The 23334-nt window shown below is 38.9% G+C and overlaps 1 protein-coding gene across 8 annotated transcripts in view; it reads right to left on the bottom strand.

Moving 5' to 3' along the window:
* neo1a (neogenin 1a) overlaps positions 1 to 23334 on the bottom strand; it is a 434693-nt gene that overhangs the window by 57812 nt on the left and 353547 nt on the right. For all 8 annotated transcript variants that reach the window (XM_062032365.1, XM_062032313.1, XM_062032347.1 and 5 more), the window contains exons 11-15: positions 20698 to 20836; positions 13913 to 13962; positions 2613 to 2757; positions 560 to 670; positions 293 to 487 (exon numbers count right to left, since the gene is read on the bottom strand). In XM_062032365.1, coding sequence (XP_061888349.1) covers positions 293 to 487; positions 560 to 670; positions 2613 to 2757; positions 13913 to 13962; positions 20698 to 20836 — 640 coding nt within the window. The remainder of the gene's footprint in view (positions 1 to 292; positions 488 to 559; positions 671 to 2612; positions 2758 to 13912; positions 13963 to 20697; positions 20837 to 23334) is intronic.

Here is a 23334-nt window from a genome sequence, read left to right as displayed (position 1 = left end):
CAAGTAACAAAATAATTAGCTAAAAATGTGTTACTTCACGCACAACAAGCATGCTAGCAATTGACAAACATTATCAGGGAGAATTCTGACTTTGAAACAGTTTGAATTGTTTGAGAAATGCGGACGTAGTGACACTTTTTAATGTGTTTTATCAAAAATCCGGCAAAACCGGGAATTTTTCATATATAAAAAATAGATAGCCTGAATGTTTTGAATAAATGCAACGGTTGACTAGTTTGAATTCGGATGAGAAATGTGGGATGACGAAAAAAAGGGAGGGGATAATTCTTACCCAGGTTTTCAATGGTGTAGTAGCGCTGCTTGTAATCCACTTTGATGGTCTGAGCGTGAGGGCTGCCGATGCCGTAGCCGATGGTGTAACCCCGTACAACGATGTCCTGGTTCTCCGGCGGCGTCCAGCTCACCACGATGCTGTTGACCAGTGGACGGACGTGAAGTGAACTGGGCTGGTCGGGCACTCGCGATTCTGGAGAGGGAGGGTAGAGGTAAAAGGTGAATTATTTCTGAATGACAGCGTATGAAAGGTGAATATCATTACCATCCAGGTCACTCTCAAACGTCTCTGCGGCGGTCCAGTCGGTGGCCGGCCCTGTGCCGTTCACTGTTATGGCTGACACGCGGAAGGAATACTCCGTCCCACGTTCTAGACCTGGAACAGGAACACAAATCGGTCACATTTCAGTCCCAGGATTTCAATGAACTCGATCCGTGGAAGTCCCCGTTTTGCTTGAATAAGCGGATGTAAAATGTCAATAAATGAATGACAGGGGGCTTGATATGAAATTTTATTCCTAGCCCCTTCCTGCTCGGTCAATGATAACAATATAGTGGCGGCTTTCCTAATTTAGCCAGGGGCATGCTCCTTTTTGGTTTTATTTGTTTACACTAGAGATGTCCGATAATGGCTTTTTTGCAGATATCCGATATTCCGATATTGTCCAACTCGTAATTACCGATTCCGATATCAACCGATACCGATATATACAGTCGTGGAATTAACAAATTATTATGCCTAATTTTGTTGTGATGCCCCGCTGGATGCATTAAACAATGTATCAAGGTTTTCCAAAATAAATCAACTCAAGTTATGGAAAAAAATGCCAACATGGAACTGCCAAAATTGAAGTCACAAAGTGCATTATTTTTTTTAACATGCCTCAAAATAGCAGCTTGGAATTTGGGACATGCTCTCCCTGAGAGAGCATGAGGAGGTTGAGGTGGGGGGCAGGGGGGTAGGGGGTAGCGGGGGTGTATATTGTAGCGTCCCGGAAGAGTTAGTGCTGCAAGGGGTTCTGGGTATTTGTTCTGTTGTGTTTATGTTGTGTTACGGTGCGGATGTTCTCCCGAAATGTGTTTGTCATTCTTGTTTGGTGTGGGTTCACAGTGTGGCGCATATTTGTAACAGTGTTAAAGTTGTTTATACGACCACCCTCAGTGTGACCTGTATGGCTGTTGACCAAGTATGCATAGCATTAACTTGTGTGTGTGAAAAGCCGTAGATATTATGGGACTGGGCCGGCACGCAAAGGCAGCGCCTTTAAGGTTTATTGGTGGTCTGTACTTCTCCCTACGTCCGTGTACACAGCAGTGTTTTAAAATGTCATACATTTTACTTTTTGAAACCGATACCGATAATTTCCGATATTACATTTTAAAGCATTTATCGGCCGATAATATCGGCAGTCCGATATTATCGGACATCTGTAGTTTATATGCTACAAATGTGCGGTACTACATGAGAGCATGTTACTGAAAGGAAACAGTTTCATTGGAGACAAGACTACGTGTGAAAACTTTTTCCTGGGTGGCGGCTTTGGTTTTGATGTGAGCGTTAAAACGACCTATTGCTGTTTTTGCATTTGCAAAAAAACAAAACAACCCCAAATGAACCATTGTCCCAACATGTTAATCTTTCAATATGTTCTCCCAGCAACAGATTATTTCAGGCCACCCCTGAGGTTTCTTCTAAAGCCTGCCAAGGCGCCCATGCCCCCTAGGCCACATCTTCCTCTAAAAATAATTTCAACCAACAAACACCCCTCTGTTTCACGCCTCCAGAAGGTTTGAATACGGATATAATCAACTTTTAAGTGCATATTCCCTTTGATGCAGCACACAGCGGGAGGTCAATCCACTTACAAGCTGCCGAGCCGACATCTAATATTAATCGCTGATTGATTTTAGCGTTGGCTGCGAGGGGGTGTGACGGTACAAGACGACTTCATTGCGACATGTTACGAGTAATTTAGGATGTTGTATAAGGAAATAAACAGACCGAGCACAAAAACAAGTTCAAAATGAAAGAAAAGATCCTGGCTATGAATGTCAAGGACGGTTTGCTCAGAGGGAAAAAGTCATCCGGTCTTAGAAAAACATCAAAGTTAGTGAGGCCAATTGGAAATATTTGCGGGAAAGAATTAGAATTGGACAGTGGTCTCATTATGTGGACAGACGGACTATTTTCCAGAGCAATGTCTACTTGCTTCAGTTACTCAGGACAAGGTTCAACATTTTGTGACAAAAAAAGAGAACCAGGTTTTGATATTCTCCCCTTTGACCACAACAGAACTCAACAAGTCAGTGTCCGTTACCGTCAATGAACTTGGAAAGCTGGGTTCCCCCGGTGGTTTCCGCTGTCTCACTTCGTCGTGATCCTTTGCGGTATCGGATTTTGTAGCCGGTGATTTCCCCGTTCTGGGAATTTGACGGCGGGGGCTGCCACCGTAGCATGATGCTCTGCGGAGGGAGCGAATTAGAGTCAGTGCAACAAACTTTGTTCCTGTTGTGTAGCATGGACTATTACATCTCCTCCATGCAGGGCTTTACAAAAGACAAATCATGCAGGTTTAAATGTGTGACTGAAGCTCATAGCCAGACCACACATAAACAAGTTACATAGAATCAACAAAACTTGCAACAGAGGGGAGGGAGTGGGAGCTACAGAGGCCGGCGGCTGCTGTATAAGCGCTAGTCAGCCGTCCATCGCCTCTAAAGGGAATCCAGCTGTGGTGAAGGCGTCACCATTTGGATTTCTGAAAATAAAACGATACAGTGTACCCGAAAGTGTTCACAGTGCTTCCATTTTCCAACATTAGTCTATATGTGCTCTGGAATTGATTGCCGATCCAGTCCAAGGTGTACTGGGACTAGGCTTGTGTCGATAATCAAAAAAATCATAAACTAAAATAAACACAAATAAATTGCCATGTCCGTGTGTATTTGTTTTCTTTGTCGGCCTCTTTCAAACAGAGTGCAAGAGGGTTCACTCTGTACATCGCTCTTAGCACCTGAGCGTGTTTGGTTCATTAAATAAACAAAGTGAACTCGTCTTGTCAGCCATTCTCTATCTTTGGCTCCATTTATATTTACATCTGGACAACAAATCTGATTTTTTTGCTCTCATGTGACACAGATCAGAAATTTTTGGCCAATCTGAACACTCCAAAGTGCTTCAAATCAAATCTTTTCGCATCCGATTCAGGAGTCAGAAGGTAGTCCTGAATCCGATTGGAATCTGATCTTTTCAAATGTGAATTCACTCTAAAAAATGTGACCTGAATGCGACTTTTACATCATCTTGGCTGAGCTACGTAATTTGTATATATGTATACACACACACACACACACACACACACACATATATATATATATATATATATATATATATATATATATATATATATATATATATATATATATATATATATATATATATATATATATATATATATATATATATATATATATATATATATATATATATATATATATATATACTACCGTTCAAAAGTTTGGGGTCACCCAAACAATTTTGTGGAATAGCCTTCATTTCTAAGAACAAGAATAGACTGTCGAGTTTCAGATGAAAGTTCTCTTTTTCTGGCCATTTTGAGCATTTAATTGACCCCACAAATGTGATGCTCCAGAAACTCAATCTGCTCAAAGGAAGGTCAGTTTTGCAGATTTGTAACGAGCTAAACTGTTTTCAGATGTGTGAACATGATTGCACAAGGGTTTTCTAATCATCAATTAGCCTTCTGAGCCAATGAGCAAACACATTGTACCATTAGAACACTGGAGTGATAGTTGCTGGAAATGGGCCTCTATACACCTATGTAGATATTGCACCAAAAACCAGACATTTGCAGCTAGAATAGTCATTTACCACATTAGCAATGTATAGAGTGTATTTCTTTAAAGTTAAGACTAGTTTAAAGTTATCTTCATTGAAAAGTACAGTGCTTTTTCTTCAAAAATAAGGACATTTTAATGTGACCCCAAACTTTTAAACGGTAGTGTATATAATAAAGAAAAAGCATTGAAATGAGAAGGCGTGTCCAAACTTTTGGCCTATACTGTACATGTGAGCGATATCACTCACGGATGACCGGTATTGGAATTGGCAGCATAAAACTCTAATTGGAACATCCCGTCTATTTACGATGGTAAAAAATACTAATGACAAATACAAGTCTATTGTGTTTGTAAGGGTTACTTGCATTATATTAGGATTACATTAGTGCTTAATATGGTCTCATAATAATGCTGACAATGTCAATCAATAATATGTGGGACAATATATCATCCAGCAAACTGGACCTTAATTCAGGCGGTATAAGCTCCAACTTATCCGTCACCTAATGAGGGCAAGCGGTAAAAAAATGGATGGATGTATAGAAACCTAAGAAGTTACATGTACAAACCCCGTTTCCATATGAGTTGGGAAATTGTGTTAGATGTAAATACAAACGGAATACAATGATTAGCAAATCATTTTCACCCCATATTCAGTTGAATATGCTACAAAGACAACATATTTGATGTTCAAACTGATAAACATTTTTTTTTGTTGCAAATAATCATTAACTTTAGCATTTGATGCCAGCAACACGTGACAAAGAAGTTGGGAAAGGTGGCAATAAATACTGATAAAGTTGAGGAATGCTCATCAAACACTTATTTGGAACATCCCACAGGTGAACAGGCAAATTGGGAACAGGTGGGTGCCATGATTGGGTATAAAAGTAGATTCCATGGAATACTCAGTCATTCACAAACAAGGATGGGGCGAGGGTCACCACTTTGTCAACAAATGCGTGAGCAAATTGTTGAACAGTTTAAGAACAACCTTTCTCAACCAGCTATTGCAAGGAATTCAGGGATTTCACCATCTACGCTACGTAATATCATCAAAGAGTTCAGAGAATCTGAAGAAATCACTGCACGTAAGCAGCTAAGCCCGTGACCTTTGATCCCTCAGGCTGTACTGCATCAACAAGCGACATCAGTGTGTAAAGGATATCACCACATGGGCTCAGGAACACTTCAGAAACCCACTGTCAGTAACTACAGTTGGTCGCTACATCTGTAAGTGCAAGTTAAAACTCTCCTATGCAAGGCGAAAACCGTTTATCAACAACACCCAGAAACGCCGTCGGCTTCGCTGGGCCTGAGCTCATTTGAGATGGACTGATACAAAGTGAAAAAGTGTTCTATGGTCTGACGAGTCCCCATTTCAAATTGTTTTTGGAAACTGTGGACGTTGTGTCCTCCGGACCAAAGAGGAAAAGAACCATCCGGATTGTTATAGGCGCAAAGTTGAAAAGCCAGCATCTGTGATGGTATGGGGGTGTATTAGTGCCCAAGACATGGGTAACTTACACATCTGTGAAGGCGCCATTAATACTGAAAGGTACAAACAGCTTTTGGAGCAACATATGTTGCCATCCAAGCAACATTACCATGGACGCCCCTGATTATTTCAGCAAGACAATGCCAAGCCACGTGTTACATCAATGTGGCTTCATAGTAAAAGAGTGCGGGTACTAGACTGGCCTGCCTGTAGTCCAGACCTGTCTCCCATTGAAAATGTGTGACGCACTATGAAGCCTAAAATACCACAACGGAGACCCCCGGACTGTTGAACAACTTAAGCTGTACATCAAGCAAGAATGGGAAATAATTCCACATGAGAAGCTTAAAAAATGTGTCTCCTCAGTTCCCAAACGTTTACTGAGTGTTGTTAAAAGGAAAGGCCATGTAACACAGTGGTGAACATGCCCTTTCCCAACTACTTTGGCACGTGTTGCAGCCATGAAATTCAAAGTTAATTATTATTTGCAAAAAAAAAAATAAAGTTTATGAGTTTGAACATCAAATATCTTGTCTTTGTAGTGCATTCAATTGAATATGGGTTGAAAAGGATTTGCAAATCATTGTATTCCGTTTATATTTACATCTAACACAATTTCCCAACTCATGGAAACAGGGTTTGTACATAAATATTCACAGTATTTGCTCAATACTTTATTGATGCACCTTTGGCGGCCATTACAGCCTCATGTCTTTCTAAATACGATGCCACACGCTTGGCACGCCTATCTTTGGCCAGTTTCGACCATTCCTTTCTGCAGCCACACGGTTGGTGCGCTGCCATTTTCAGATCTCTCCAGAGATGATCAATTGGAGCTCTGGCTGGGCCACTCGCATTCCGGAAGCACTGTACGGAGGAGGGGTCTCAGCATGCGCGAGGAGTTAATGAATGAATTAATGCATCCCAGCTGTCACACAAAAGGTTGACTGCATAAACATGTCACACATACACGCCCCATTGAAGAAAATACACAATTTACATTTGTGTTAAGTGGCTTAGCTTGCTTCCATTTCATCACCTTCATAATGACTTGTGTCTGTCGCATTTGTGCATTCTTCTCCTTTGAAGTTCAAGCAACTCTTAAAGACAGTTGAAGAAGGGTAAGGAGAAAATGCGCCGCTCCGAAAAAGAGCGGGGATTTCACACCTCACCAGTGTTACTGTCGGTTATTTTGTAAATGCATGAATATTTTTGACTATATTTTGTCCCGATCGTGGGTCAATATTTTGAAATATATGTCTTAAAATGTGCTTCATGTGCTAAAGATTTCACTCATGCAAAAGATTCCTTCAAAAAAGAGGCACACTCAGGGAAACACAATTACATTTCCAAGGTTGCAGGAATTCCAGGAGGGTGCGTGTCTTGCCAGAACACCGGCTCGAGATTGAGCGCAATATGCAATGAAAACGTTGTCTATCCGCAGTGCGAAGAGGCTTCTAAGATACCGGTCCTCACCATCATGGCGGAAAATAAACTAAGCTTCTTCCAAGTAACATTATCACTGGTGGACTAGAGGAAAAGGAATGGCTAAGCATTGAGACTTTTATTGAGCCTTTTATTAGTAGATTGCACAGTACAGTACATATTCCGTACAATTGACCACTAAATGGTAACACCCGAATAAGTTTTTCCAACTTGTTTAAGTCGGGGTCCACGTTAATCAATTCATGGTAAAATCAATTCATGCTACAAACAAACACCAAGCAGGATGACACAAGAAGCTAACCGCTAAACCTTTAACGTAAATTAGGGGTGATTGATCCAGATGTAGATACTATCAATACCTAATGTAGTAAATGATACTAAATTGATTACATAGATATTTTGCCTTTATCTGGTTATTTTTGTTATTGTTTACAAACCCAGAGAGTAAGTCCGTGAATACAGGAAGGCTTTGATGGCAAAACAAAAAAGATTTAAATGGGAGCCAATTGTTGTTTTGCTTTTTTATGTAGCATTCAATACATCATCTGATTTACAGCAATACTAGCAAATTCTACATTTAGTAAGATTGGTAAATGGGTTATACTTGTATAGCGCTTTTCTACCTTCAAGGTACTCAAAGCGCTTTGACACTATTTCCACATTCACCCACACATATTCACACACAGATGGTGCAATGCTGCCATGCAAGGCGCTAACCACGGGTTAGCAACAGTGACGTGTCGAGGGTGATGAAGATCGCGGAAGCTGGAATTGAACCTGGAACCCTCAAGTTGCTGGCACGGCCGCTTTAATAGCTGTGCCACGCAGAGATAAGAAAAGCTTCATGAATTTTTTTTAAAATTGTGTTTACTTAAATTACTTGGCATTCAACATTTAGTTCTTTAATCTACAAGGATGTGAGCACTCGAAGGAAAAAAAGTGGGAAAACTGACATAAAAAAAGGTGTGCATTTCTATCAGTGCTGCCACCAAGCCCCGATAGAACATTTTGAAAATCAAAACTACATTTCCTGCAATTGGGTGCATTTCTACACTATATTTTACATTTAGATTTATCCTCATTGACCATCCTCTCTTGGCTGTCTTTTTGACACTCACGTGTCCCCTGTAATGTACCGAAGATTTGTTTTGTTAGTAGATAATGTAATGTAAAATTATATAACATGCATGCAAAGAACTCAGAAAACATTTCCCATTTGGCAACTCTATCCTGTAACCACACCCCCCTCAGGTAATATACTTCCGGTGATGTGACCTCTGTTTACATCCGTCACGTCAAAAATATACCTTCTCCTTGGCTACTAATAAATACTCTGGAACAGGGGTCCCCACACTTTTTGGGGCCACATTGGGTTAAAACAATTTGGCCGGGTATATATATATATATATATATATATATATATATATATATATATATATATATATATATATATATATATATATATATATATATATATATATATACACACACATATATATACATATATATATATATATATATATATATATATATATATATATACACACACATATATACATATATATATATATATATATATATATATATATATATATATATATATATATATATATATATATATATATATATATATATATATATATATATATATACACACACATATATATACATATATATATATATATATATATATATATATACACACACATATATATACATATATATATATATATATATATATATATATATATATATATATATATATATATATATATATATATATATATATATATATATATGTATATATATATTAGGGATGTGGGAAAAAATAGATTCGAATTCGAATCGCGATTCTCACGTTGTGCGATTCCGAATCGATTCTCATTTTTAAAAAATCGATTTTTTTAAAAATTTATTTATTTATTTTATTTTTATTGTATTTTATTTTTTCTAATTAATCAATCCAACAAAACAATACACAGCAATACCATAACAATGCAATCCAATTCCAAAACCAAACCCGACCCAGCAACACTCAGAACTGCAATAAACAGAGCAATTGAGAGGAGACACAAACACGACACAGAACAAACCAAAAGAAGTGAAACAAAAATGAATATTATCAACAACAGTATCAATATTAGTTACAATTTCAACATAGCAGTGATTAAAAATCCCTCATTGACATTATCATTAGACATTTATAAAAAATAATAAAAAAAGAACAATAGTGTCAAAGTGGCTTACACTTGCATCGCATCTCATAAGCTTGACAACACACTGTGTCCAATATTTTCACAAAGATAAAATAAGTCATATTTTTGGTTCATTTAATAGTTAAAACAAATTGACATTATTGCAATCAGTTGATAAAACATTGTCCTTTACAAGTACAAAAGCTTTTTACAAAAATCTACTACTCTGCTTACATGTCAGTAGACTGGGGTAGATCCTGCTGAAATCCTATGTATTGAATGAATAGAGAATCCTTTTGAATCGGGAAAAAATCATTTTTGAATCAAAAATCGTGTTGAATTGAAAAAAAAATCGATTTTGAATCGAATCGTGACCCCACGAATCGATATTGAATCGAATCGTGGGACACCCAAAGATTCACAGCCCTAATATATATATATATATATATAGAGAGAGAGAGAGAGAGAGAGTGCGCACTTGATGTCACTTTATCGATGGAAAAATTTATTTTTATACAATATTATTTGCCTGAGCGGCTAGGAGACACCAAGAGTAACAAGCAGTAGAAAATGGATTAGAAAGGACAGATTAAAAAAAAAAAAAAAAAATATATATATATATATATATATCCATCCATCCATCTTCTTCCGCTTATCCGAGGTAGGGTCGCGGGGGCAGCAGCCTAAGCAGAGAAGCCCAGACTTCCCTCTCCCCAGCCACTTCATCCAGCTCTTCCCAGGGGATCCCGAGGCGTTCCCAGGCCAGCCGGGAGACAACGTGTCCTGGGTCTTCCCTGTGGCCTCCTGCCGGTCGGACGTGCCCGAAACGCCTCCCTAGGGAGGCGTTCGGGTGGCATCCTGACCAGATGCCCGAACCACCTCATCTGGCTCCTCTCGATGTGGAGGAGTATATATACATATTTTTTCTAATTAATTAATTAATTTATTATTATTATTATTTTTATATATATATTTTTTTTCTACCGCTTGTTACTCTCGGTGTCTCTCGCTGAACTAGCTTTAAACAACACCAAGAAATAAAAAATAAGTGCTTAGTTTGGGGACCCCTGCTCTAGAACTACAACTGGTTCAGAAATAACGGTGTTTGGATTGTAATCCTCCAAATATGATTAGCAGCAAAGTAGACAGCCGTCAAGCTCGTTTGTTTTGAGCTTGTTTGGGTGCTCCTGATCGTCTCCCCGCCGTGCAGCTGAGTGCGACGTCGAAGCAAGAGGAACGGCGAGTACCTGCGGCTGAAGTGAATTGTTCAACAAATTTTGCTTGGATCGTATATTTATTGATATTTCATTGGAAAAAAAACGCAGAGTGATATTTTGATGCGGAAATGAACGTTTAAAAATAAAGAAATTGAATTGAATGTCAAAGTATCTGATTGGGACTCGAAATTGGATCAATCTGAGATTAAAAAAAATCGAATTAGGATCGGAGCCCAAAAAAATTGATCGGGACATTACCTCCCTGCTTGGCACTCAGCATCAAGGGTTGGAATTGGGGGTTAAATCACCAAAATGATTCCCAAGCACGGTCACCGCTGCTGCTCACTGCTCCCCTCACCTCCCAGGGGGTGGAACATGGGGATGGGTCAAATGCAGAGGATAATTTCACCACACTTAGTGTGTGTGTGACTATCAGTGGTACTTTAACTTTAACTTTAAATAACAGTGTTTGGATTGCAATCATCCAAATATGATTAGCACCAAAGTAGACAGCCGTCAACGTTGGCGGCGACAACAAGCGAGCTTGTTTCAGTGCTCCTGATTGTCTCCCCGTCCTGCAGCTGAGTGCGACGTCGAAGCAAGAGGAACGGCGAGTACCTGCGGCTGAAGTGAACTGTTCAACACATTTTGTTTGGATCGTATTTTTATTGATATTTCATTGAAAAAAAAACGTGCATTGATATTTTGACGCGAAAATTAACGTTTAAAAATGCAGGTTTCTGCGGTTGAATCTAATGTATCTGATTGGGACTCGATATCGGATCAATCTGAGATTAAAAAAAATTAAATTGTGATCAGAGCCCAAAAAAGTTGATCGGAACATTCCTCCCTGCTTGGCACTCAGCATCAAGGGTTGGAATTGGGGGTTAAATCACCAAAATTATTCCTAAACGCCCTCCGGGGGGTTGTTAGAATAATTATGTGTAAAGTTATCACACAACTTTAGTATGCTTAAAGTCCGTTGCTATAGTTATTAGCTATTGTGCTCAAGTTAGATTTTTGTATCTGTGCAAAGCTGGCGATCCAAAAGATTGCCAGCCGTCTCTATCAGTGTTGTGTCCAGACTCGGCCTGCTGACTGCCTAGGCCGTGACACAAACAGAGCAGAGACAAGGCGATATCACCAGCGTCAACACATTTGCATTTTTGTATAATCATATATTGTGTCTAACTGGAGTTGTCGAGATTACCCCCTTCCCTCAGCGACAGCTTCAGTGATGTAACAGGAACCTTCCAAATAAATAGAGGAAGCATGCGGGCGGGACTTTTAGAACGTAGTTTGGATCTGTAACTAGAATACAGCCCAAAACACATGTCTCCTCATGAGCTAAATTGAACTCTGTGTCTGCATGATTCCTTGCTTCTTGTCTGATTAATAGATGTCATCAGTGTTTGAACATGACAGGGGTGCAACAAGGGGATAAGTCAAATGCAGAGGATGATGTGTGTGTGACTATCAGTGGTTTAACTTTAACTTCTAAACATACTTGCCAACCCTCCCGTTTTTAGCGGGAGTATCCCGTTATTCAGCGCCTCTCCCGACAACCTCCCGGCAGAGATTTTCTCCCGACAAACTCCCGGTATTCAGCCGGAGCTGGAGGCCACGCCCCCTCCAGCTCAATGCGGACCTGAGTGGGGACAGCCGTTCTCACGTCCGCTTTCCCAGCAGCTTGCCTGCCCAATGACGTCATAACATCTACGGCTTTTAGAGAGTAGAGTGCACAACGAGGAGAGAGAGTTCTTGGTTTCTTATGTGGGTTTATTGTTAGGCAGTTTCATTAACGTCCTCCCAGCGCGGTAACAACACACAACAACAGCAGTCACGTTTAGTCTACCGTAAAGCAGTTCGTCTGCCGTAAACAGCAATGTTGTGACACTCTTAAACAGGACAATACTGCCACCTACTGGATAGCCTGCAGAACACTGAAATTCAAGTATGTCTTTTATTTATATGTATAATAAAATTTAAAAAAAAAAAATATATATATATAGCTAGAATTCACTGAAAGTCAAGTATTTTATACATATATATATATATTATATATATATATATGAAATACTTGATTTGGTGAATTCTAGCTGTAAATATAATCTCCTCTTAACCACGCCCTTAGCCACCCCCCCCCTCCCCCCCCACCTCCCGATATTGGAGGTCTCAGGGTTGGCAAGTATGCTTCTAAATTGACTGATTGGGATGAGGGCTGTTTGGAAAGAAAAGACAGCAGATAATTGTTTCACAGTTTGTATGTACTCTTTTGTTTGGGTGTAACTGGGGAGAGACTAACAAGACATCAGTAACAATACATGTCCTTTCCATTCAACGACTCCTCTTCATGTTCTTCACAACAACATCAGCAGCAGCTTTCCAACCCTCAACTCCCAGCTGACTCCTTTAACACGGCTGGCCAGTGCTCCCTCAAGCTGCTGCTGTGCGATAGAATTATTGAACGGTCCTTTTCCTATCGGCATTACTCTTGACACTTCTCCACTCTGCGTACTGACCGACCAGGAGGGAGGAAAGGCCTCCAAACATGTTTTTGCAGTCAGCACATGTACCCTTTTTACTTATTTATTTTTTTAACGCTCTCTATGTACACCGTCTGTCTTGCAGATCGTGAGTATAATCTTCAGAAACATTTTATCCATCACTTGGTGGAGGCGTGTGTTAAACAGGCCTGCAGCCCTCTGTTTGAACATGTAATGGGGGGGAAGATAGGCAGTCTATTTCGGCGTCTTGTTTTCAGCCTGCTGTAAAGCCTGCAGCCACCTCTGCAGACGATGTAACACAAGAGCAACAGTTTATTCACGGTAGTAAATGTGATTTCATAAATTAGTGTTAAAAGACTCCAAGACACAACAAGTCACTGTAAGGAAGCCACTTAACTAAATGCAGCTGGAGATTCAATTCTCCATAAGGCGATAATAACAGAACTGTACAAATTTCGATGGTTATAAAACGATGCCACTAAATGGCTAAAGATTCCCTTTTAAAATGATTATCACGCAATCGTTCTTTACGAGACATTTAAATGCTGTCATTGCCTGTCCGCAGTCTTCAAGGCTGGCCTGTCCATTTAGCAGCATGTCTTCAGCTGAAACTGTACTGATGGGAGCGCGATACCCAGGATAAATCCATCTGACAGGCGGGCCTGCTGCTGATGAGACGATCGATGAGGGTTCACACACCCTCTTAACCAGCTGGGGTGGTGAGACAGTGTCGTGCAGCTAATCACGCACACACACACACACACCCAGACCCACGCACACACTAACAGCAATATGTTGTTTAAATGTTGGCAGGGAATGAACAATCTATTTCTCACAAAACGAGCATCTTACGCTCAGGGAAATCAGACATAAACCTTTTGAACACTGGCTTACCTTTGAGTTCTGAACCTCCAGAGTGAAATTTTGAGGAGGGGCACTTGGCACTGTGACACAGACGAAAACAATATTGGTAAAGAGAGACAATTCATTCAAACAAAACAGAGTTCATTGAGTATATGATACAATATAGTACAGTGGAACCTCGATTTACGAAAGCCTCATTGTACGAGTATTTCCATTTACGAACCCCAGCCCGAATAAAAATATGCTCTGTTGTGCAAACCTTGTCTCCATGTACAAACGTGTCATCCAGTCTCTGTGTGCCTCGCAGCGCAGACATTTTGTGCCTGGCAGCACATCCTTTGTGATCGATATTCTGTGCTCATTCAGTGCTGCTGTTAACTACTGTGCTAATTGCTACTTTGTGTGCTTTTAAAATGTTTTTTTTTTTTAGCCTTTTTACAGTATTTTTCTAGTTTTGCTAGCTCAAAATAAGTCCAAAAAAAGCTACAGACAAGTGATGTAGAAGCATTTAAGTCCCATCTACATACTCTAGCTTTTAAATAGGCTCTGTTTTAGACCAGTTGACCTGCCGCTTCTCCTCCCCCCCCCCTTCCAGATAGCCACGGATGATCCCTGGAGAGATACCAGTCTGCAGGAAGTGCTAGTTCAGGGGTCACCAACCTTTTTGAAACCAAGGGCTACTTCTTGGGTACTGATTACTGCGAAGGGCTACCAGTTAGATACACACTTAAATAAATTGCCAGAAGTAGCCAATTTGCTCAGTTTACCTTTAACTCTGTTATTATTAATAATTAATGATATTTATCTTTGCGGAAACACTGATCATCTTAATGATTTCTCACAATAAATATATATAGAAACAGATAAATATCAATATGCAACACTTTATTTTTATATTTTCTCTAAGTGCACATTTTTCAAATTGAACATTTTCAAATGATCACTTCTAAGACAGTCTTGTGAAATCACAATATCCCATTTTAACTAGCTAGCCACTAACATTTTTTAACAAATCATGAATTACTTTGCACCATGTTTGTACAAATAATAACTCATGTAAAATACAAAAGTAAACTCTCAAATTTTTATATCATGTCACACTTTGAACTGGACACCAAATCTGTTATCTGTTTCTTTGTCAGTTAGTGGGAAGCCTGGCATTGCATGCTGTTAACTAGTGTGTTGTACTCTGGTGTGTAACTTGACACTGCAACTCTGAGTGAGTCTTGCAGATGTGCATCAGTGAGGCGTGTTCTGTGTTTGTTCTTGATGAAGTTCATGTCAGAAAAGGCTGATTCACAAAGATAAGATTTTTCCTCATTGTTTGCAAAAACTTCTTAATCTTTTGGACATATTTTCACAGCAAGCTGGCCTTAAGCTTAATTATGATAAATGTAAAATGTTAAGGATCAGAAATCTAAAGGGAACGTCCTTTCGAATGGAATGCAAAGTGCCTGTTTTGTGGACAGATGGACCAGTTAACATACTTGGTTTTGTTGTCCCAGAAAATCTGGAAGATCTAGGCTCAGTAAATTATGATAATCGACTAAGAAAGCTGGACAAAATTATGCAATTATGGAAAGGGAAATCCCTAACCTTGTATGGTAAAATGTCTATTGCCAACTCGTTAATTATTCCTCAATTTATTTATTTGTTTTTGTCATTACCAGCTCCATCACAAAACTTTTTTAAGATTTATGAGCGGAGGGTCTTCGATTTTGTCTGGAACGGCAAACCAGAAAAGATTAAAATAAATGTTTTGTACAAAGAGTATGAATATGGGGGCCTGAAACTTCTCAACCTTGAAGCTATGTGTCTGTCTTTAAAAGCATCAATTGTTCCAAAGATGTATTTAAACATTGAGTGGTACACAAATGTCCTGTTGGACAAAAAACATGTACTGTATCAAAAGAAATTGTATCCTTTTTTACAAGTGATCCCCTCCCAGAGAGTCTGCTGGGAAACATGGCGGGGTTCATAAAGGAAACAATCCACTCATAGTGGTGTTTTCAATTTTATGTGCCAGAAAAAAGAGACGATATTTTGCAGCAGTTAATATGGATGAACTCTAATATTGTAATAGATGGAAAGCCTTTCTTTTGGAAAAATATGTTTGAAAGAGGAATCATTTTTGTCAATGATATTATCAATGAAAATGGTAAAATTATGAAGTATGATGAATTTAGAGCTATGTATGGTGATGCTTGCTCAAGCTTTTCATTTTATCAACTAACTGGAGTAATTGGGAAAAGATGGAAACAAATAATTAATTATGGAACTACTAAATTATTAGTTTGTAAACCTCTAATAAGAAATTCTAGTTGGCAAAAAGAAACTAAAATAAATAGAAAAATATATAATTTTTATTTAATAAAGAAATATTTGAAGGCTGCCTCATACAACACAAATGGAAAATGGGAGGACTTTTTTGACTGCCCGTTGCCATGGGATGCCATATTCAAACTAATCTATAAAACCACTATCGATGTGCAAAATCGTTATTTTCAAATTAAAATTATTTATAACTTCTTACCCACAGGGAAAATGTTAAAATTATGGAATATGACAGAGTCAGATGATTGCCGATTTTGTTGTCAGGAGCCTGAATCCACCCTGCATTTGTTTTGGTATTGTCATATTGTGTCTTTGTTTTGGGTGGAAGTTGAAAAAATGTGTTTAAGGATTGGTTTGTTTATGAAGCTTAATGTGGTTTCTGTTATTTTAGGAGAGTTCATTGACAATCACGATTTAGTCAATTTAATTATAGTACTCGGTAAAATGTTTATTTTTAAGGCCAAAAACAGATATTCACTTAGTATTACTTTCTTTAAAACATTTATTCAGTGTTTTCTAACTTTAGAAAGTTACATGGTTGAAAACGATAATGATGCCAAAAAACATTAAAAAAAAGATGAGAAGTCCTCAAAGGCTTATTTTGAAAGTATAATTATGTTTATAGATTATATGATATCTGTTGTTGTGTTCCCTAATTTGAGTGACCTGGACATAATCTGGACTGTACATAAATGCTTATTTTGAAAATGTAATTTTGTTTATAAATTATATGCAATCTGTTGTGTTCCCTAATTTTTTTCTGTGTGCATGAATGAAGGTGTGTGTTGCCGAGTCCGACTTGGACATTATCTGGACTGGGCCTGGTTTAAAAAACCCTTTAAACAAATCTAATTTCATTGACAACCTGGTCTGTTGAAGATAAGGCCCTTTTTAAAAAAATAAAATAAAATAAGATAAATAAATAAAAAACATTTTCTTGGATAAAAAAGAAAGTAAAACAATATAAAAATAATTACATAAAAAATAGTAATTAATGAAAATGTTAGTGGACCAGCAGCCTATACAATCATGTGTGCTTTAGGGACTGTGTCCCTTGCAGACGTGTTGTCTATGTTGTGGGAACCAGAATATTGGTAGCAGAAAGAAATAACCCCTTTTGTGTGAGTGGGTGTGGATGAGTGTGCATGGGGGAGGTTGTTTGGGTTGATGCACTGATTGAAAGTGTATCTTGTGTTTTTTCTATGTAGATTTAATTTAAAAAAAAAAAAAAATTTTTAATTTATTTGATTTTTTTAAAAACATTTTTTTAGAACAGGCCCGCGGGCGACTCATCTGGTCCTTATGGGCGACCTGGTGCCCGCGGGCACCGCGTTGGTGACCCCTGTGCTAGTTGTTCTAAGTCTTGACCTAGTGTGAACCAGTCCTCTATGACAGTGGTCCCCGACCACCGAGCCGGGGCCCACAGATTGGTACCGGGCCGCACAAGAAATTAAAAAAATAAAAAATTAATTAAAAAAAATTAATTAAATCAACATAAAAAACACAACATATACATTATATATCAATATAAATCAATACAGTCTACAGGGATACAGTCGTAAGCACACATGATTGTATTTCTTTATGGAAAAAAAACATCAACAAAAAACAAAATCCCCCCCCCCCAAATCACTAATCCTGGTCTCCATGGGGACAAATTAAGTAAATGTCTTACAAGTATCATCCCTGCAGGACGAGGAACAGCTAAACATGCTTCACTACACACCGAAGGAGGATATGATAGCTCACCGGCGGCACAATCTACACCTAACATCCACTGTAATGATATCAAGTACAATAGCGTATCCAGTCGATACTACTATGATTACATCAATATTTGTTAGCATCACAAAATCTTCTTTAGTTTAAAAAAAAAAATCATATTATGTTTATAAACTCAGGAAATATGTCCCTGGACACATGAGGACTTTGAATATGACCAATATATGATCTTGTAACTACTTGGTATCGGATAGATACCTAAATTTGTGGTATCATCCAAAACTAATGTAAAGCATCTGATTATTACATTTTATAAGATGTGTAGATAGACCATGTTAAAAGAGAAAGTAAGCAGATATTAACAGTAAATGAACAAGTAGATTAATAATTCATTTTCTACCACTTGTCCTTAATAATATTGACAAAATAATAGAATGGAAAATGACACAATATGTCACTGCATACGTCAGCAGCTAAATTAGGAGCCTTTGTTTGTTTACTTACTACTAAAAGACAAGTTGTCTTGTACGTTCACTATTTTATTTAAGGACAAGCGTTGACCGGTCCGCAGCTACAAAAAGGTTGGGGACCACTGCTCTATGACCCTCTGCTTGCCCCAAATGGACTGGACTCTCACATGGTCATGAATGATGTCATTGTGGTTTGTGCAGCCCTTCGAGGCACTTGTGATTAGGAGCTATATAAATAAACTTTGATTGATTAAATAATGTGTGGTTTAAAGGCCTACTGAAACCCACTACTACCGACCACGCAGTCTGATAGTTTATATATCAATGATGAAATCTTAACATTGCAACACATGCCAATACGGCCGGGTTAACTTATAAAGCGACATTTTAAATTTCCCGCTAAACTTCCGGTTGAAAACGCCTTTGGAGGATGACGTATGCGCGTGACGTAGCCAGTTTAACAGAGGTATGGCTTCCCCATTGAAGCCAATACGAAATAGCTCTATTTTCATCTCATTATTCCACAGTATTCTGGACATCTGTGTTGGTGAATCTGTTGCAATTTGTTCATTGCATTATGGAGAAAGAAGCTGAGCAAGCAAAGAAGAAAGTCGGTGCGAAGCGGAGTATTTTGCGAGGGAAGTCAGCAACACAACACAGTCGGTGTTTCATTGTTTACATTCCCGAAAGATGCACTCAAGATCGAAGAACTCGGACAACAGAGACTCTTACCAGGAGGACTTTGATTTGGATACAGAGACGCAGACGCGATACCGTGAGTACGCTTCCAAACATTTGATCGCTTGCTATAACAAGCTCGAGCTAGTAGCTAGGAGCTAGGAGCTAGCATAACAAACACCTAGGTGTTTGTTATGCGGGATTAATTTGTGGCATATTAAATATAAGCCTGGTTGTGTTGTGGGTAATAGAGTATATATATGTCTTGTGTTTATTTACTGTTGTAGTCATTCCCAGCTGAATATCAGGTCCCACCCGCGCGCTTCCAAACATTTGATCGCTTGCCCGTACGTGCGTGTCACGTACGTAACTTTGGTTAAATATATAAGCTTTATGAACCTTGGGTTAGGTGAACGTTCCTTTGGGCTGAGTGAGTGTGTGTGTTGTGCAGGTGTTTGAATTGTATTGGCGGGTTTTATGGACGGGATCCCGTCCATATAACCCGCTCGAGCTATAACTAGCTCGAGCTAGTAGCTAGTAGCTAGCATAACAAACACCTAGGTGTTTTTATGCGGGATTAATTTGTGGCATATTAAATATAAGCCTGGTTGTGTTGTGGCTAATAGAGTATATATATGTCTTGTGTTTATTTACTGTTGTAGTCATTCCCAGCTGAATATCAGGTCACCCCCGGCTCTCACAGCATCTTCCCTATCTGAATCGCTTCCACTCCCCACTAGTCCTTCACTTGCACTTTCCTCATCCACAAATCTTTCATCCTCGCTCAAATTAATGGGGAAATCGTCGCTTTCTCGGTCCGAATCTCTCTCACTTCTGGCGGCCATCATTGTAAACAATAGGGAACTTTGCGGATATGTTCAATTGACTACGTCACGCTACTTCCGGTAGGGGCAAGCCTTTTTTTATCAGATACCAAAAGTTGCGATCTTTATCGTCGTTGTTCTATACTAAATCCTTTCAGCAAAAATATGGCAATATCGCGAAATGATCAAGTATGACACATAGAATAGATCTGCTATCCCCGTTTAAATAAAAAAAATTCATTTCAGTAGGCCTTTAAATTATTCACAAAAAATATTCACAGCGTTGCCAACACTGGCTGGCCTTCTCCTCATCCCTTCTCGCAAAGAAGATTATTTTTTTATTCCTAATCATTGGCTGTTAAAGTTAAGACTTTTTGTGATTTCTAACTGTAAGTGCACCCCAGGGCTAGTGACAGTGTGTGTGTGTGTTTGTGTGTCGGCAGGGTGGCTGCATGAGAGAAGGGCCGGTCAGCTGGTTGTTGTTTTGACTTTGTTGGTAAATAGTAAGTTGATTCATCACTCCATTGTTAAGTTTGTTTGATATAAAGTACTGTATAGCGCTGTACTTTTACTTTACGGTTTCAGCCTTTACAAAAATATGAACTTTAAACGAGGCTGGACCATCTTATCCATGTTTACATTGTTTTTCAAAGGAGAAATTTTCTTCAATAAACAAACTTTTCTATTTTCCAATAAGGTTCATAAAGGGAGGCTCCGTTGTATTAATGTATTGAGAATGTAGTTGTAACCAGACTAGAGTGCAGTTTCACTCCCATTATATACTGACCATCAGACAGTGTGCGGACTGTGATGTCATCGGTCGAGACTCCTGGTCCGTGCTTGTTGTTGGCGACCACACGGAAACTGTACTGCGTGTTCTTCTTCAACCCGGTCATTGTGTATGACTGACTGTCAACGTCAACATCCTGGAATAGAGACAGAAGTATGCAACGAGTCACAAAAAGACACATGAGACAACGGGTTTAGTCGAGTTGTGGCGGACACTCGGTAGACGAGTAGTTTTGAGGGTGGTTAGTAAACAGGGTTTATGGGCACACAGGTGTTTTGGCACCAGAAGAGGTTTTCCGGTTTCAATCTGTTGTAAAGAAGTCGACAAATAAAGTCTGGCTTGAAAGCATCTATTGCATGTGCTGTATCTTCCAACTGCCACATTGCATCAAGTCTAGGGATGGGTATCAAATTTGGTACTTTTATAATAATAATAATAATGGATTAGATATTATATCGCGCTTTTCTATTGTTAGATACTCAAAGCGCTCACAGAGAAGTGAGAACCCATCATTCATTCACACCTGGTAGTGGTAAGCTACATTTGTAGCCACAGCTGCCCTGGGGTAGACTGACGGAAGCGAGGCTGCCAGTTTGCACCTACGGCCCTTCCGACCACCACCTATCATTCATTCATCATTCAATCACCAGTGTGAGCGGCACCAGGGGCAAGGGTGAAGTGTCCTGCCCAAGGACACAACGGCAGCGATTTGGATGTCAAGAGGCGGGGAGCGAACCTGCAACCCTCAGGTTTCTGGCACGGCCGCTCTACCCACTACGCCATACCGCCCCAAGGTACAGACCAAATTTTATCGGTATTACCGGGTATTGATTCATGTAAAATAAACAATGCCGTATTTAAATACCTTTGTTGGATGTGACGACATGTCTGGTTGCAGGTTCGGCCAGCTCAAACACTTGGCAGGCAAACAAGCACTCAAGCAGCATTCATAGCGGACTCAGTCGAACTGACTCTAGATAAATGTTAAATTTTTCCATGCCAACAAAGCAAGTATAACTGATAGAAAACGCTACAGTAAGATTCCGCTTTGCAAAACGCGCTCTCTCACTGCTAGTTTACTTTGGATTCGCCAGAGAGATGCTACTGATTAGCATTAGCAATATTAATTGGCGATTTCAACCTTTTCAAATGGGCTGATAAAATAATAACTAAGATTACAAATCAGATTTTTTTCTTTTAATCATTGATATTAGTCTTATCGAAAAATGTTTTGTCTTTGGTTGTTTCCTTTCCCCTGTATGGTGTGATGTTTTACAAACTTTTAAACTACAAACATTTCAATGTATACTTCTCTATATAAGTTGTTGTAAATATTTAAACTCTTAAATAAATCATACATTAAAAAAAGATTACACAGCTGGTTTGCAATAACAATACTTACAGTTGTAGGGCGCAACAAAGACCTAGATTCAGCTTAGCGGCAAATACTACGCCTCGACTGGATGTGGTCAGTACACAACTGCCATGTCTAGGGATTGCAGCTGCATGCAAAGTCTACTGTATAATACTTGAAAATGAGGCTCAGAAGTGTAAGAAAACAAGATATAACAACTGGACAGCACAGTTATTATAATCAAAGTTTAAAAAATTTTTTTTTTTTTAATTATTGGACAAATTAATGTTTAATAACATAGAAACACACATAGAAGTACCAAAAATTGGTACCTTTGAGTACTGGGAACGGTTAACAGACAATAGGATTCATATACCATTAACTACCCTGACTTTTTGGTTTATCACTGTAACTCGGCCGATCAGCCAATCAGCATTGAGTTCCAAAGGTTGTCAAACTTAGTCATGAATCCTAATAAGGTAATAACTTTACACTTGCAGATGCATTAAACAGTATGTTTAGATTTAGTGTTATGGGCCATGTCCCTGACGTAGTGCATTCTTTCACAGCCCTCTCCGCATTTTACTTTGTACCGGCTCATCTCAAGCTCCAGGGAGCTGAGGCCATCATTACTCAATGCACTCGATGACGTTTAATACATTATCATATTAAAGGCTTTTTAATGCCCGGCTGGCTTGCATGCCACAACCGCTGGGGCTGACTGAAAACGGTAACTAACGAGCTGAATTGTACTCCTGGGACTATGGAGGCTACCTGCATAAAAAGAAGCCACATTTTGAACTGTAAAATACGATTAATGCTTCTTTTTTTTTTTTGCAACCCTTACTACACAACTAACTTCGATTATACATTTTCTATAAGTTTGTCCTCATTAGGAACACGGGTCAGCTGGAGCCTATGAAGCTGACTTTGGGTGAGAGGCAAGGTGCACCCTGGACTGGTCAACAGCCCATCACAGGATGCATACATACATACGTACAAACAACAATTCACACGCACATACATACAGTCAAAGCATATTCCAGTGTTTCCCACACATTCATTTATTTGTGGCGGCCCGCCACGAAAGAATTAAGTCCAAATAGATTTTTTTATTTTTTTTATTTTTTTTTAATTTTATTCTATTTATTTTTTTGTCCTGTCCAGCTTCTCAGGCAAATCATATAGTTGATGTAGATGCCCATATAGGCTGTTCAGAATTACTTTACAAAAGACAAGTGTAGGATACTTCTCTTGTTGCCTTATTTGTATTTGACCAC

Source organism: Entelurus aequoreus, linkage group LG02 (assembly GCF_033978785.1).
Source record: "Entelurus aequoreus isolate RoL-2023_Sb linkage group LG02, RoL_Eaeq_v1.1, whole genome shotgun sequence".
Taxonomy (NCBI): Eukaryota; Metazoa; Chordata; class Actinopteri; order Syngnathiformes; family Syngnathidae; genus Entelurus; species Entelurus aequoreus.
Note: the sequence above shows the minus strand (reverse complement) of the source record. Positions and strands in the feature narration are given on the sequence as shown.